The 17155-nt window shown below is 34.6% G+C and overlaps 1 protein-coding gene across 2 annotated transcripts in view; it reads left to right on the top strand.

Moving 5' to 3' along the window:
• DENND4C (DENN domain containing 4C) overlaps positions 1-17155 on the top strand; it is a 123123-nt gene that overhangs the window by 68324 nt on the left and 37644 nt on the right. For both annotated transcript variants that reach the window (XM_072728185.1, XM_072728186.1), the window contains exons 11-17: positions 485-585; positions 924-1142; positions 7395-7540; positions 8971-9006; positions 9087-9217; positions 11367-11499; positions 14147-14353. In XM_072728185.1, the coding sequence (XP_072584286.1) occupies positions 485-585; positions 924-1142; positions 7395-7540; positions 8971-9006; positions 9087-9217; positions 11367-11499; positions 14147-14353 (973 nt within the window). The remainder of the gene's footprint in view (positions 1-484; positions 586-923; positions 1143-7394; positions 7541-8970; positions 9007-9086; positions 9218-11366; positions 11500-14146; positions 14354-17155) is intronic.

Genomic DNA, 17155 nt, shown 5'->3' with positions numbered 1-17155 from the left:
TCGACCAGCTGAACCACCTAGGCATCCCTAGAGTCTTAAGTGTTAATTTCTATTAAAATATTTTGAATCATGCATTATTTAGAAGTATTCTTTTGAACTTCTAAGCTTTTTTTCTCTTAAATGCTATTTGAATTGTAGTCAGAATATGCTTAATATATTACTCTCTGATATTTATTAAGATTTGCTTCTAATAGGTAGTTTGAAGTATCAATTAAGTTGGTCACTTAAAATACTCTAAAATGTAACTTTTGAAGTATGACTTTGGTGTTGAATTCATAGCTCCAGCTTTGAGAATCTGTGTTAGAGCAGTGACTGAGGTTCATTGAAATGTAAAGAGAACTTCCTTGAAAACCATTTATTCAGCTGACAATGTCAATTGTAATGAGCAAATATACCCTTTCCATTTTCTTTATTAGTTTGATGTAAGAATTTTGCTGAGTAAAAAGAGATTTTAGCAGATTTTAATTATGTTTTTATTTAATAGATCAGATGAAAAGAAGAACATGAACTGGAAGCAGCTTCCCAAAAAGCCATGCAAAAATCTGCTTAGTACCTTAAAGAAGTTGTATCCCCAGCTATCTTCGGGTAAATATGAGGAGAAAGGAATATTTTAAATGGAAGAATATGTATGAAAATAAATTCTTAAATTTAAATATAATTTCACTCCGTTTAAAATGATTCTCATTAAAAAAAAAAAAAACAATATTTCAGTACTAAGACGTTAATGTGGTTTGTGATTTTTTTTTGAGCATGTTCTTTGTATCCTGTCTGCCTGAATCTCCCTGTTAGCATCTGCCAATGATCTCTTTACGTTAATGGAGAGAGGAATTTCAGGAAGTCATGGATTTTGACTATTTTCTTAATTGTTTAATCATTATTTGTATAATATTATATATTAATGCCATTTTCTCTTCATTTGTCAGTTCACCGAAAAACACAAGAAGGTTCAGCAATTGAGATGACTCCAATTGAAGCAGATTTCTCTTGGCAAAAGAAGACAACACAACTTGAAATGGAAATTCAGGAGGCATTTTTGCGTTTTATGGCATCTATTTTAAAAGGGTATAGAACATATCTCAGACCAATCACAGAGGCCCCTTCAAATAAAGCCACAGCTGTTGATTCATTGTTTGACCGACAGGGTGAGTGGCATTGAAAATATATTTACTTTTTATTGAAATGAAAAATATTTTCTTTTTTTTTTTTTTTGGAAAATATTTTCTATTTGGTATTGCTCCCCCCAAAATATTCACTATGTAAGTTCTTAGAAATGTATATTAAAATATAATGAATATCTGTGTATTTGTAGTCTAGCTCTATGAAGAATTTCTTTTAATTTTTATATCCCATTTTCCCCTGAGAAATGAAACTGGACATCTTTAATTATGAAAAGTCAAAGATATTGCTTGTATTTACTAGATAGTCAGTTATCTTAGTAGAACATACCTGGTGATTTGCTTTTAGGTGGTTCCTCAATTTTGCTAATTCTTTGATTTATACATTCTTCGCTTTACAGTATTCACTAACAATTAGTTTTTGGAATAAGGCCACCAGTTGTTAGAATTTTCGAAAAATATAGCTTTGTTTCAGGGGAAAACACTGAACTCATTTTTTTTTTAGTATTTGTTATTTTAGGGAATTGTAAAGATTTTTGTTATTCAGTTGCTCTTACATGTAGCAACCTTATAGATACAATAGTATTTATATGAAAATTATTTGATATTTCTGTACTTTTACCCAGTAGTTACTTAAAACAAACAAACAAAAAAACCTCTACTTTTCTAATGATCTTTTTGTCTTTTATCATCTCTGCTTTAGGATAACCTATCTCTTAAATATTTAGTCGCCACTTACCAAGTCTGACTAGTTATTAGGTAAGGTAGAGAGGTAAATAAGTGTTAAAATCTAGCTCTATGGGATAGTAAGTGGAAAATAAATCTAAAATACTTTTTAAAATAGAACATGTACTCAAGAGAATAGATTTTACACAATTAATAATTCAGTGAGAAGTTCCCAAATTTGGAAGAAGGGAGCATTCTTCCAAATGAATATTTCAGAAGACTTCATGGAAGTAGAGTATGACTTTGATGAATGAATAGAATTCAGATAAATGGATATGAGCAGGACAGGCTTTCTAAAAAACAAGATGCATTAGGGGTGCCTGGGTGCCCAGTCGGTTAGGTGTCTGCCTTCGGCTCTGGTCATAATCTCAAAGTCCTGGGGTTGAGCCCCAAAGTGTCGGGCTTCTTGCTCAGTGGGGAGTCTGCTTCTCCCTCTGCCCTGCCTCCACCCCCTTACTCTCCCCCTGCTTGTGTTCTTTCTCTCAAATAATAAAACCTTTAAAAAACAAAAACAAAACTAATATGTATTAAAAGTCAAATTTGAATAGAATTTCTTTTTTGTTAAGACTTTCTGAGGTTCTGTTTTCTCATTAATAAAATGGGGATGATACCTACTTCATGAATGAGTGGTGAAGATTGAATGTATGTGAAGCAACTAGTAAGATTGCAGTACTCATGATAATAGTTATTATTGTTAGTGGTAATAGAATGGAAGAAACCTCAAGAACAAATGTATAAGGTATGTGTATTAATTTGTCATGGCTACCATAACAAAGTGGCATAGATTGGGTGGCTTAAATGTATTAACTTGTCATGGCTACCATAACAAAGTGGCATAGATTGGGTGGCTTAAACAACAGAAATTTATTTTCTCACAATTCTAGAGGCTAGAAGTCCAAGATCATTGTGTTGGTAGGATTGGTGTCCCCTGAGGTCTCTCTCCTTGTCTTATAAAGATGGGCCAACTTCTCCTTGTGTTTTCACATGGTTTTCCTTCTGGGTGAATCTGTATCCAGATTTCCACTTCTTGTTCTTTTTTTTTTTTTTTTAAAGGTTTATTTATTTATTAGAGACAGAGAGGGAGAGCGTTGGAGTGTGTGGGGGGAGGGGCAGAAGGAGACAGAATCTCAAGCAGACTTCCTGCTGAGTACAGAGCCCATCATGGGGCTCAGTCCCATGACTCTGAGATCATGACCTGAGCTGAAATAAGAGTTGTTCACTTAACCGGCTGAGCCACCCGGGTGCTCCCAGATTTCTACTTCTTATAAGTACATTCATTAATCATTGGACTAGAACCCACCCTAATTATCTCATTTTGACTTAATTACTTCTTTAAAGACCCTATCTGCAAATACAGTGCATTTTAAAATACCGAGGGTTAGGACTTCATAAAAATTTGATGGTGGGGAGCGGGGAAATATCAGAATTACCGGGGTCAGGGATGCCTGGGTGGCTCAGCGGTTGAGCGTCTGCCTTTGGCTCAGGGCGTGATCCCTCTGGGATCTGGGATCGAGTCCCACATCCGGCCCCCTGCATGTAGCCTGCTTCTCCTCTGCCTATGTCTGCTTCTCTCTCTGTGTGTTTCTCATGAATAAATAAATAAAATCTAAAAAAAAAAAAAAAAAAAAAAAGAATTACAGGGTTAAGCCCATAACAGCAAAGTGAAGAGCTTTAGTGGTGTTGTGAAAGATAAGGCTGATAATAAGGTTAGAGCTCAGGTTATGGGTAGTCGTAAGTAGGAAGTTTCTTTATTTTATTTTATTTTTAAAGATTTATTTATTTATCAGAGAGAGAGAGGCAGAGACACAGGCAGAGGGAGAACAGGCTCCTCGCGGGAAACCCAGTACAGGACCGGATCACCCTAGGATCACAACCTGAGCTGAAGGTACATGCTCAGCTGCTGAGCCGCTCAGGTGTCCCTAAATGGGTAGTTTAAATTGTGAGTCACTAATTCATTCATATTCTTTCTCAGTCGGAGAGTGCCATTGCTAATGTAATTTAGAAAGATACTTAGTGTCTGAGGCTTAAGATTTTTTGTTAACAGAAATAGTATTTAGTATAGTGAGGGCTACAGATATTACATAGTAACACAAATACTAATTACATTTTACTTAAGTGTATTGTGAAGGAATGTATTGGCTATAGTCAGAGTGCTAGGTCAGGGAAGGGTTCCCTGAAGAAATAACAATTAAGCTTGGGCCTGAAAAGTGAATAGGAATTGGCTGTGGATTTTGGATTACCTTTTTATTAGGGGTACTTTCCCAACATATATGAAAATAGAATAATGTACTTTCATATAGCATCTTCCAACCTCAGCAGTAAGTGGCAATCAACATTTTGCCATTTTTGTTCCATCCTTCCCCTGCTTTCTTTCCAAATTCCAAATAGAACATCATTTTACCCATAAGCTTCTAATTATCCTTTAGAATCTCCTAGATTTGTATGGTATGTGCTTTTGGCTGATCCTGTCCCCATGGTGCTGTTTAACATTTCTTCCATCATCTCTATTTCCTATAAACTTTTGGTTAGATTAAGAGAGGCATTGTCCAACAGAAATGTAATATGAGACACACATATGACTTAAACTTTTCTAGTTGCTATAGTTAAAAAAATAGTAGGCAATAGGGGAAACTAATTTTCATAATATGGTTTTGTAACTTCAAATATCCAAGGTGGTATTTCAAAATGTAATTAAAATTTTTAAATTTTAATGAAATATTTTACATTCTTTTTTCTATACTAAGGCTTCAAAATCAGTATATGTTTTATATTTACAGCACATCTCAGTTTGGACCAGTCACATTTCAAGTGAATTGTCACATGTGGGTAGTGGTAACTGAATTAAATCGTACTGTTCTAAAGCTTGATTAGATTCAGGTAAAATTTTCTTGGCAAGTAGTGCTAAAAACACATGGTGCTCACTACTTCCTATTGTAGCCCACACACGTCTGGCTGTCCCATTTTTAATGCTCCTAAGATTGATCAGTGTGTTTTAAGTGTTGTTAGCCTCATTCATTCATTTTAGTTTCACCATCAGCCTTTCATTTAATTATTTTAGCAGCCTTTGCTGATCATTGCCTGGATCCATTAGGAGAATAAAAAAAGACTTTTTGTTACTACTTGTAAAGAATAATTCATTTTTATTTTATTTAAGCATTTCTCAACTAATTAATATTTCAAGGGGATGGAGTGAGGACCACAGCTTGTGGAATGCCCTGAAACGTCAAAGAAAGAAAGGCTGGAGGGAAAAGTGGCCCAAAAGCCATGCTTGAAAATGGTGGGTGTGATCCAAATCATGCAGGATCTTTTAGGACCAGTGAAGGGTTTCTGTCTTTAAGAGTAATTAGAGGGCAGCCCGGGTGGCTCAGCGGTTTAGTGCCACCTTCGGCCTAGGGTATGATCCTGGAAACCCGGGATTGAGTCCCATCTCGGGCTCCCTGCATGGAGCCTGCTTCTCCCTCTACCTGTGTCTGTGCCTCTCTCTGCCCCTCTCTCTCTCTCTCTCTCTCTCTCTCTGTGTGTGTCTCATGAATAAATAAACAAAATCTTCTTGAAAAAAAAAAAAAAGAGTAATTAGAAGCCAGTATTAGAAGCCAGAAGAATATTTAAGTAGGTAATAGGATCAGGTTTGCATATTTATTTATTTATTTTAAAGATTTTATTTATTTATTTATTCATGAGAGTCACAGAGAATGAGAGAGAGAGAGAGAGAGAGAGAGAGAGAGAGAGAGAGAGAGAGGCATAGACACCGGCAGAGGGAGAAGCAGGCTCCATGCAGGGAGCCCAATGCGGGACTCGATCCCAGGTCTCCAGGGTCAGGCCCTGGGCTGAAGGCGGCGCTAAACTGCTGAGCCACTGGGGCTGCCCAGATATGCATTTTTAAAAGATCAGTGTTAAATTTTTTTTTCTTTGCTTCTGTGCAGAGACTGGAGGAATCCAAAGTATGGATCTACTGGTTAGTTGGTTATCACATTGGTCCAAGTGATCATGAAAGTGCTCTGGTTTAGTTGACAGTAGTATGAATGGAAGAGTGATGTTTTTTAGAAGGTAGACTGAATATAGCATGGTGATTGAATATGGGATATAAGATAGAGGGAGAGGTCAAGAGAGTAACTTTGAAATTTTTGTCTTTGTAAGGAAACGTTTTTTAAAATGAGAGAAAGACTTGAATGTGCTGATAAATAGCTAATAAAGAGGGGAAAATTGGCCCGAGAACACTGAGGAGGCTGGAATCCCAGGTTTATGTGGTGGGCTTGGCCTTAGATAAGAGGGACATGGCCATCATACAAAGACGGAAGGGGTAATTGCTAGCTCCAGAAAAGCAAAGTTTTGTAGTGAGATAATGATGGTAATTCTCTTAATGATTTTCGTTTTCTCTACAACATAAGGTGTAATCACTTAGAGATGGGGGAGGGAACATGATAAGAGAGAATTAAAGAATTGAAAATAGTTGTGAAAACATGGGTAAGGGGAAATTAGGTTGATTCCAGAAATTTTGTAGGGTTGTTAGTCAGGGATGAAGGTATAGTGGTTCTGATCACCTTGGTTGTGGAATCATTTTTTCTCCTTTGTGCTCAGCCAGGCAATACATTTTCTCCAGGGCTAAGTTATACTAGGTGAATTTGACCAAAAAAAGACAAAAGGACATAAGAATTGAAAGTGTTGACAAGAAAGTAAATGAAATGATGGACTTGAACATGGAATCAATATGGGATAAGGAGAGAGAAGTGAAGACAGGAGGGTTAGGTACAAAGTAAAAGGATATGAATGATTGCAGATTTCAGCGAGGCTTCCCCCTGCCCTCCCATGCCTGGTAGGAGTACTTAAGTGAGCAAATCAGACAAGGGTAGTTGGCAGAAAGTAATATAATATATATGTAAATTAGATTTAGGAGGCAGAGTTGTTTTAAATGCCACATTCCCTGGAGTGTGTGACTGTACAGAAGTTGGTGACTGAGGAGATAGACCATAGATCATTGAAATTTAAGGCATTAAGAACTTGTTAAAGCATTGGATGGTTTGTGCTTATGGATGTTGAAGAATGATGACGGTAGGAGTTGGAGAGGAGAAGAACTGGAATTGTGTGTCCTATTCTTCAGTGAATGGAGAGAGTATCCCTGAAGTCAGTAGATGACTACAGTTAGCAGAGGAAAGGGTGAAAGAGCCAAGTTGTGTGAACCATCACTGAGCAGAAATTTTCACAAGCCAGTATAGGAATTGTCTGGTAGCATTGCAGAGGAAGGGCATTGACCCTTCTTGGTCATAACTATGCAGAGTCTAAAAGAGAAATTTCTACTTGAGAACTGTAGGGCTAGAGGTTCCTTATAGAAGATAAAGATTTCAGTGAGAAGGTTAATGGTATAAGTTAAGTTTTTTATGGTTGAATTGGGCAGAAAGAGCAGTGCTTACTAGAAATGGTTACTAAAAGCTTCTATAAATGTGGATATATGTAAAGAGAATATAATATAGACATGTACAAGTTTAAAGTAATATTTTATATTGTATCTAGTTCCACTTTAAATTTTGAATTTAATTGTAATTTTGTTTTCTTCAGGATTTTTAAAAAGTCGAGATCGTGCCTATACAAAATTCTACACTCATTTATCCAAAACACAGATTTTTATTCGTTTTATTGAAGAATGTAGTTTTGTAAGTGATAAAGATACTGGATTGGCATTTTTTGATGACTGCATAGAAAAGGTAAAAGTTTGTCCTGTATGTGTTAAAAACTTTAACAGTTTGACTGCCTGTATAATCATCTTTATTATTACCCCCAATGATCTGAGAGACACAGTATAGGGGTGTGCATGTGTGCAAGTGTCCAGTTCTAGGCTTAATATAATAATCTTCCTTTGTGATATGTAGTTTCTACCATATATAGCTAATTTTTCTTGAATCTTCCTTTGGTTTTGCAACTGTTGAGTGCTTCTTAGCAGTTTCATTTCATTGAAACTCCTAAATCTTATATTTTTTACTTACCTAAGTAAGATAACATGTAGTAGTTCGTTAAGAAAGTTTAGTTTTATGGGTAATGGAAGTCTTGTTTTTTTTTTTTTTCCTTTTAACTGTTAGGTTTTCTTTATTCAATTACATATTTTAAACATTATACATTTTTACAGGATAGTCAATACAGTATGCCATTTTGTTCTTTTGTTTAAAGCTTTTCCAAAGAGGACTTTGGCTAAATACATATTTTTTGTTTTAATGAAGCAGATTTGAAAATATTTTAAATATCAAAGTTTTACTTACCCCATGGTAAGGAAGTTTGGTTCTTCACAGTGATGACTCACATTTTTTCCCCTCACTTTTAATAGAGTTTTTATTTTTGCTAAGTGGATCTTGAGGCTAATTTGTTTATGTAAACCATAGTATATAAAATTTGAGATTGTATTTAAAAAAGATAGACTATTATGACATAATTTTTGTAGTCTCCTTAGAGGACTTGAATGATATTTCTCCCATTCTGTTGATGTGACCTAAAACTCTGGGGATAAGATTAAAACTCTTCAACGTTTTTGTTACTTATAAAATTAATAATTTGGCATTGTTCAGTTAGAGGGAAGCTTAGATAATATTCTCTAATGCAGGATTTTATTTATTTATTTATTTTTATTTTTTATTTTTCTAATGCAGGATTTTAATAACAATAAAGTTTTTGATTTGGGAAGCTAGATTCCCCTCGTGACTGGCCAGTTTTGCTTGTGAAGAAAGATTTATGAAGAACCTATTTAAAATAAATTGTTTCTATCCTGATAGCCATAGAAAAATACTATATGTTAACCTGACAGTGCAGGGCCTCCAAAATATACTGTGAAATGTTTTTTTATCTGTCCAGTATTAAAAAAGGATAGTTTTTATTTTTATTTTTTAAAAAGATTTTATTTATTTATTCATGAGAGAGAGAGAGAGAGAGAGAGAGACAGGCAGAGGGAGAAGTAGGCTCCATGAAGGGAGCCTGATGTGGGACTTGATCCTGAGACCCCAGGATCATGCCCTGGGCTGAAGGCAGGCGCTAAACCACTGAGCCACCCAGGGATCCCCAAGGATAGTTTTTAGTAAAAGAATTTAAGATCATATGTAATAAATTCATAGTCAACGTTTTCACCAAGAATTCTTTTCTTCTTTTCTAGTTGTTTCCTGATAAAGGCACAGAGAAAACAGAAAAGGTATTTTATCTTAAGCTTTATAATTTCAGAACTAGATATTGATTGTATGCAGATTAATTGGAGAAAATAATTATTTTCAGGTTGATTTTGATTCAGCTGAAGATACCAAATTGATAGAGCTAGATGATACACAGAAAAGTGAGCACACTGTATTCATAATGCCACCAGAGCCGCCTCCTGATGATGGAAAGGATCTGTCACCAAAGTACAGGTAGCAGTTTTTTAAAATTGCTGTGTTTGAGTGTAGCTTTAATAATTTATTTTGATCTTTTGTGTTTATTAGTAGATATTTATATTAGTCATTTGTGAAAGTCATTTTCAAAATTTATTCAGCGAACTAATGAAGATGAATATTGCATGAAGATGTTACCAGATATTATAATTTAAAAATTAGCTTTTGTGGAAGGGAAGCCAAATGTTGATCACCATTCACCTAAATGTTTAATCATATTTTAATCTTTAAAATTTAATTTTAGGAGAAGAATAAGCTTACTTTTGTGAAGTTGCTCCTCTGTTGGGGGAGGGGGTTATTGTCAATGTAAATTCTTTTTTTTTTTTTTAAAGCTTTTTAATTTATTTATTCATGACAGAGAGAGAGAGAGAGATCAATGTAAATACTTAAGCATTAGTAAGATATCAGAGAAAACTAAAAGTAGAGGGCTAGGAATCATTATTTATTAAAATAAGTGATGAGGATTAAGGAGTGCACTTGTGATGGGCACTGGGTAATGTATGGAATTGTTGAATCACTATATTTTACACCTAAAACTAATATAACACTGTATGTTTACCACACTGGAATTTAAAGTAAAATAAAAATAATAAAAACTTGGAAAATAAGATTTAAATAGGAACCTTTTAAGAAATTAAAACGTACTTGGAAATGTTGTTGGTATTATGATTATGATATATATAGTTTAACAAACTTAGAAAGTAAAAAACACACACACACACACACACACACACCAGCACATCACTTAAGCACCAATACTTAATGTCTGTTAACAACTGTATGTATATCTTTCCTGTTTTTGTGCATAAATTTGCATTTACTATATTAAAAATATATGAGTTCATATTGTACATTTTCTTTGTAACCTGTGTCTACCTTTAATGGTCTGGACATTTTTCCATGCTAACAAGTATTTTTGTGCCATATCATTTTAAATGACCATATTGCATGCCTTTATTGTGATTTGTATAACTAGTCTCCTATGGATTTTGTTTTTCAGTTCTTTGCTAGCTATATCCTCATGTAGTTTTTTTTCTTAGACTACATCCTTAAAGGAATATCTGAGGCAAAGGGAGTATAAAATAATTGTCTTCCAAAAATATGGAATTAATAAATTATGTTACCTGGGTGGCATAAGAATGAAGGATATATACCTGGAATTTAGAGGCTTTATTCAGTGCTATTTTGATCACATGTTAATTACAGAACTTTTTTTTTTTGTAACCTTGGATTAATCACCATACACTGGAATCCATGTATAAAGTAAATCAAATAGGGAAAGGCAGTATATCTCCCAGAAGAAAATTGGCCAACAGCAATAAGTAGGTAATTTCTAAGAAGAAATCCCAAGAATTAAAAATATGAAAATATATTAAGCTTTGCTAGGATTCAAAGAAATGCAAACCAAAATGGTGAGAAGCATTTTTAATCTATCAGATTGAAGACAGGTTATGCTACTTTTTTAGAGTATATGTTAGAGGGTATGTAAGTATAACCTTTCTTGAAATAATTTGATAGTGACTCTGGTAATTTTAATTCTCTTAATAAACATTGACCATAGCAAACTGTATTGTTGGGCATTATCATACTGAGACATTAAGCAAAAGTTTTCACAAAGATATAAGTACACGAATATTTAATTGCAAAACTTCGGAAATAACCTAAAAATGTCCAACAATAAAGACTGATGAAATTATGGTATATCCCTAAAATAAAAATCTTCAGATTTTTTTTCCTCTTAAATACCAATACAAGGTACTTTTATGAAGAAAAACAAAATTACAAAGTATACTAGATGTTACTTTTTAATATAAATTATCATTGAACACATGGTTACTGTTGAAAGTTACAAATTTCTCTTGTCAAGTAAAATATCAGGATTTTCTGTTTTCCAGGGATTGGTTGAACATAACATTCAGAGTGGGGAGGAGGCCAAAGTTTTTATGCAGATAGTCTGTGAATCTTATAACTACATCATCTTATATTTTTGAAAAATATTTTTCTATATCCAGATTTGGGGGAATAATATTGGGTACTAAAGATTTAGAAATATTCACTTAAATTCTGGAATAATATGAAGAATTAATGTATTTTAAACCAGCAGTTCTATTTTTGCTTTTTATTTTAGTTACAAATACTTTCCAAGACTGGACCTTAAGCTTTTTGACAGACCACAGGAGTTGAAACTTTGTTTTAGTAGACACCCTACTGGGAATAGCATTACAAACAGTCCAGCACTCATGGCTAAGAGAACTAAACAGGTCAGATATTCTTTATCTAATACTTAATTTAAAATGTAAAATATGTATATGTGATACGCAGCTCATAGTTTAGAATTATCACCCGTGGCAAACATTGCAGACTCACTGTGGTTGTTAATGAAGTTAAGTAGATGTCTTTCAACCCTGTTCTAATATTGAGGCTGAAGTTTGTGAATGCTTATGTTTATGCTTGAAGAGAATCCTGCGGAACCAAATACACTTTTTAAAAAACAACTTTATTGAGATATAGTTCCTATACCATACCGTTCACCCATTGAAGTATACTCAGTGGCTTTTAGTATATTCGCAGGGTTGTGCAACCACCACCACAGTCAATTTTAGAACATTTTCGTTACCCCAAAAAGAAAGGCTGTGCACCTTACCTGGTAACCCTCCCATCCATCCCAACAGCCCAGGCAACTGCTAATAATCTATTTTCTGTCTCTGTGGTTTCGCCTCTTCTGGGCATTTCATATAAATGGAATTAAACAATATGTGGCCCTTTGTGAGTGGCTCCTTTCATACAGCATAATGTTTTCAAGTTCATCCATGTAGTAGCATGTGTCAATACTTCATTTAGTTTTATTGCTGAATAATATTACATTGTATGGATATATACCACATTTTATTCATTCTTTCATATACATGTAAGTGGTTCCTGCTTTTTGGCTGTTATGCATAGTGCTGCTGTGAACATTTGTGTACAAGTGTTTGTGTGGATGCATGTTTTCATTTCTCTTGAGTAAATGCCTAGAAGTAGAATTGCTATGTCATATGGTATCTCTATGTTTAACCTTTTGAGGAACTGTGAAGACTGTTTTCCAAAATGGCTGTACCATTTTAAATTCCTGCCAGCAGTGTGTATGAGGATTCCTGTTGTACCAACGTCCCTGTCAATTCTTGTTATTATCTGTCTTTTTGATTATAGCCATCCTTGTGTGTGTGAAGTGGTATCTCATGGTGATTTTGATTTTTATTTTTCTCGCAGTTAATGAAATATACTTTATGTGAAATATTATATTTAAAAAGCTTTAAAGGGAGTTAATTTAGGACAAGCTAGACATCTTGTTTTAATGCTATATCTGATTTAGGCATAAAGAGTTAGTCTTTGGTTAGATGTGAGTTAAAATGAAACATCCTTCATGTATATATTGATATTTTTATGGTCTGCAAAACATGGAACATTTTAGAATGCAGCTCAGGTTTTACCAATTTGTGTACAGTCTCCCAAATCCTAGAGATTATCTGAAGTGTTCCTTCATTTCATACAGAACATGTGTACATATTTCTCTGTGTCTGAAGGGAAATTAGTGTGTGTGTATTGCTATTACCAGCTTCATACAAGCCAGTTTTTAAAATGGGTGAATATAGTTACTAAATCATTAAATCTCATATTCACAAGAATTCTGTCCCCCAGGCTACCTGGAAGAGAAAAGAACCTTCCTATCTTAGAAATATAGGGACTGTATTTTCAAATATATCTTCAAGTCTAATGGAAATAGAGCTCATAAGAAAAAGTAATGGGCCAGGGCATTTTTATTTAGAACACATCCTAGCAGAGAAATCTGTAGTGTAAGGTGCACAATGGTGGTCTGACATATCTGGAAGGTTCTGTAGGTTCTAGAAGTATACTTTTGTTGTGTTCTTTTAAAGAGTTAATTATTTGAGAGAACGTGTGTGTGCGTGCACAGTGTGAGGAGGGTCAGAGGGATAGGGGGAAAGAATATTGGAAGCAGACTCCTCCCTGAACGTGGAGCGCGACATGGGGCTCGATTTCACAGTGCTGACATCATGAGCTGAGTGCTCAACCAATAGCTACACAAGTGTCCCATGGGAGTCTGTATCTAGTTTGATTTAAGCTCAGCAGGTGGTTTTGATACCTGCTCTTTTCCACCTAAATAGAATGAAAATTGGAAGTAGGAAACATGACTATCAGACTGTTGGGTAAGAAAGTCTGTGATCTTTATCAGACTGTGTTGCCTGCAAAGGCATGTAAGGAATCAGTCCGTGAAAGTTTAAAGACTGTGTGAGGGAGGGTAGAATGGAAATCTTGGCAGGAAATAGCCTAAAGTATCTTAAGCAGTTAAGCAGGGAGAAAGGTGGAAAGACTGTCACTTTTCAAGAATGCCAAAGGACTTAAAAGCTCTAAATGGTTCAACCTCTTATCCATCAAGCATATGAGTGCCTTCTATGTGAAGGGCAACTAATTAGCCGTTATATTATAAAAATATGAATGATCCATCCCACTTGTAAGGGATTTCTAGTCTACTAAGGGATTTCTATGCATGCTTGCCAGTCAAGGTACAGTGCAGTATAAAGTGCTTCTGTAGATTAGATGAGTGTTGAGGGAACCACATGGTACTGAGTAGGAAGCCACTCATGAAAGTAACACTGAAATGTGTGATTTTATAGTCAAATTTTACATTATATTCCCCTCTCTCTTTTCCTTCTCACTTTTCTCCCTACCCTAATGGATTTTAATAAATACCATAATGTTTTTTTTCCCTTAATTTTCTTTTTGTAAGTAATCTCTATTCCCAATGTGAGTCTTGAACTCATGAACCAGAGATCAAGAGTTGCATGTTCTGCCGACTAAAGCCAGCCAGGTGTCTCAAATACCATACTGTTTTATTTATTCTCTTTCTAGGAGATAAAAACAGCTCATAAGTTGGCGAAGAGATGTTACACGAATCCACCACAATGGGCCAAGTGCCTCTTCAGTCATTGTTACAGCTTATGGTTTATTTGTCTCCCAGCCTATGTCAGAGTTTCTCATCCTAAGGTCAGAGCACTTCAGCAGGCATATGATGTACTTATTAAGATGAGGAAAACTGATGTGGATCCGCTGGATGAGGCAAGTATAACAAACTGAATTATTATTACTAAGATTAATTTTTGTATTTTAAAATTTAGGTCTCAGTTGCTTTAAAGTGTTCTCAAGTATTCTCATTAAGCAGCAAAGGTTAAATATTACTCTGTTCCATGGAGCTAATACTTCTCATTTATTTTTGGAATGAACTGCTTTGGAATGAAGCAGAGACTGCCTTAGGTCAGATAGTTTGCACTTGACAAATAGAAAATAATATTGACTTCATTGTATTTATTTATTTTATTTTTGTAAGAGAAGGAGAGAGTGGGGAGGGGCAGAGGGAAAGGGAGAAAATCTTAAGCAGGCTCAACGCCCAGCTCCGTCTCACAACCCTGAGATCATGACCTGAAATGGAATCAAGAGTCAGACACTTGATGGACTGAATTACCCAGGCACCCATACTTCATTTTATTCTTAATATAACTTTATTAGGAAGCAAATAGGGAATAGGCTTTTAGTAAGTGGCTCTCCATTATGCCCTATGTCCTGGGGTGAGTTATATAACCTGTGTTTCAGATTATGTATCTGAAAATGTAGATCCAGATTTCTCAACTTTGGCACTATTGACATTTTGGCCCACATAATTATTTATTGTGGGTCTGTCCTGTACATTGTAGGATGTTCAGCAGCATCTCTGGACTCTGCATGAGCTGCCAGTAACAGTCCCCTGTGTACATGGCATTCAGAAATGTTTGCAGACATTGCCAGAGGTCCCTGGAGGTCAAAATTACCCCACTAATATAGACAATTATAGTTGGTATCATCTTTATAAGGTTAACCTGAATGTACAGAATATGCCTAGAATAGTACCTGGCTTCTAGTGTAAGCACTCAGTGATTGATATGCTAAGGTTTCATAGGCAGTATCTCTCTTAAGCTGGAGAGCCATCCTAAGAGTTAAGGTAGTGATACTATCCAGTTAATCATTGAAGAAACTGAATCACTTATTTAGCCTTTTTCTTTGCTAGTTTTCCCTCTTAAAAAATGACTTTTGGTGTTAAAATAACTATAAATGATCTTTAGAATCAGATTAGAATTTAAAGTGAAGTTGAAAAAAAATGAAAAAAACAAAAAAAATAAAGTGAAGTTGAAATAAAAATTCTGAGTAATGGGTATGTGAGGGAAAAGAGCACAGGTATAGAAGAGAAATGGGATTGAAGAAGGAAGCGTTATAGGCTTCAACAGTAATTACATATTTTTTCTTAAAATAAAAAAGATCTTAAATGCATACAGCATGTATAATATGAAAATTTGAGAATGCTTGTGGCTACACTAAAACTCATTTTCTCTAAGAATTAACTATAGTTTATAAAAGCTTTAAAAATAAAAATGAAATTATAAAACAACTAGTGAAATATCCATTCTCATTTGATTACATTTTTCTCTCCTCCAATGTGTATAAAACTATTTGGTAATTAAAAGTACTTGATCAGAATCAGTGTTTTTCATACCTCATGCATTTTAATGTTTTAAAAAATTGTTCTAATAGTTTCTTAAGATGTGTTTTAACCTGTGAAAGGTGTAAAATATTTTTAAAGTGTTTAAAAGTGTGCTCTGTGAAAGTATTTTTAAAGTGTTTTAAAGTATGCCGTATTAATTACATTACCGTTCTCCAAATTCAAAGCATAGCACTTGATAATTTTGTTTTAGTTAAAAGTTTATAATGCATATCATAAATTTCTTGAAAAGTATTTTTCTCTATAGGTATTTAAATTCAGTGGTATAAAGAATTACATTGTCTCGTTTTCTAACATAAAGCAATTATGACAAGCTAAAAAAATTTCTTAGACTATTCCCTAATTAACACTGATAGCTTAAACTTGGAGCTTACTTTGTTGTATTTCTACTTCTAACGGGTTATTTTGACAGATTTTTAGTATCCTGAAGTCATTACATCTCCACAACTGGAAGAAAGAAATGTTTATTTTAATACTTAATGCGTATGTGCTAGGTATATTTTGTGCATTTTATCTGTTTATTGATTATATAAAGAGTAGCATATTAAAGTTTTCATGGAATTTTCATGTACATTCTTTTCTTCGGATTCCCAGCAAGTCTGTGAGGCAATATGTTAGCTGCATTTTACAAAGAAAGTAATTTGAAACTTAGATGACACACATACAGGACTGCCTCGTAAGTGGTCTTGATTTTTTTAGGTCTGTTTCATTAGAACCCAGTGTCTCATTCATGTGCTTACTGTTTTAATTTGACAGCTTTTTGTTCTATATGTTATGCTTGTAAAAGGTGTAATAACCTAGATTTGAAAATAAAACTCTTCAAAGACCCAGAAGTAGCATATGCCACATAAAGTTAAAATGCAAAATGCATTTGTTTTTAATATTACTTAACTGGATTTTTAAAGAAAATGGAATATTTGTGTCAAACTTGTTCCTACATTGTTTTATCAGTCTATTCATATCATATTATGGTACATTGCTGAGTAACAAACCACCCCAGAATTTAGTGGCTTAAAATAACAACTTTATTGAATCTGACCCTTACTTTTTTTGCCAGAACCCAGGAAGAATTCTAGGTGATTTTTCTTCTCCACATTGCATAACTGGAATCACTTGGTTATAATCTGTTGCTAGCTGATCTGGTCTGGTGGGCCCCAAATAGCTTAACTCAAAGCCAGCCAGGTACCTTGGCAAGGGTGATTGTAATGGGGGGCTCAGGTGGGTCCCTCTCCCTCCACATAGGCTCAGGACCTCTCTCTGTGGTACTTGGGCTTTTCCCATGGTAGCTTAGAGCTTAAGGAGCATTTATTTCAAGGGAGAGGAAGTGGAAA

Source organism: Vulpes vulpes, chromosome 12 (assembly GCF_048418805.1).
Source record: "Vulpes vulpes isolate BD-2025 chromosome 12, VulVul3, whole genome shotgun sequence".
NCBI classification, from domain to species: domain Eukaryota; kingdom Metazoa; phylum Chordata; class Mammalia; order Carnivora; family Canidae; genus Vulpes; species Vulpes vulpes.
This window is presented reverse-complemented; position numbering and strand designations above follow the sequence as displayed.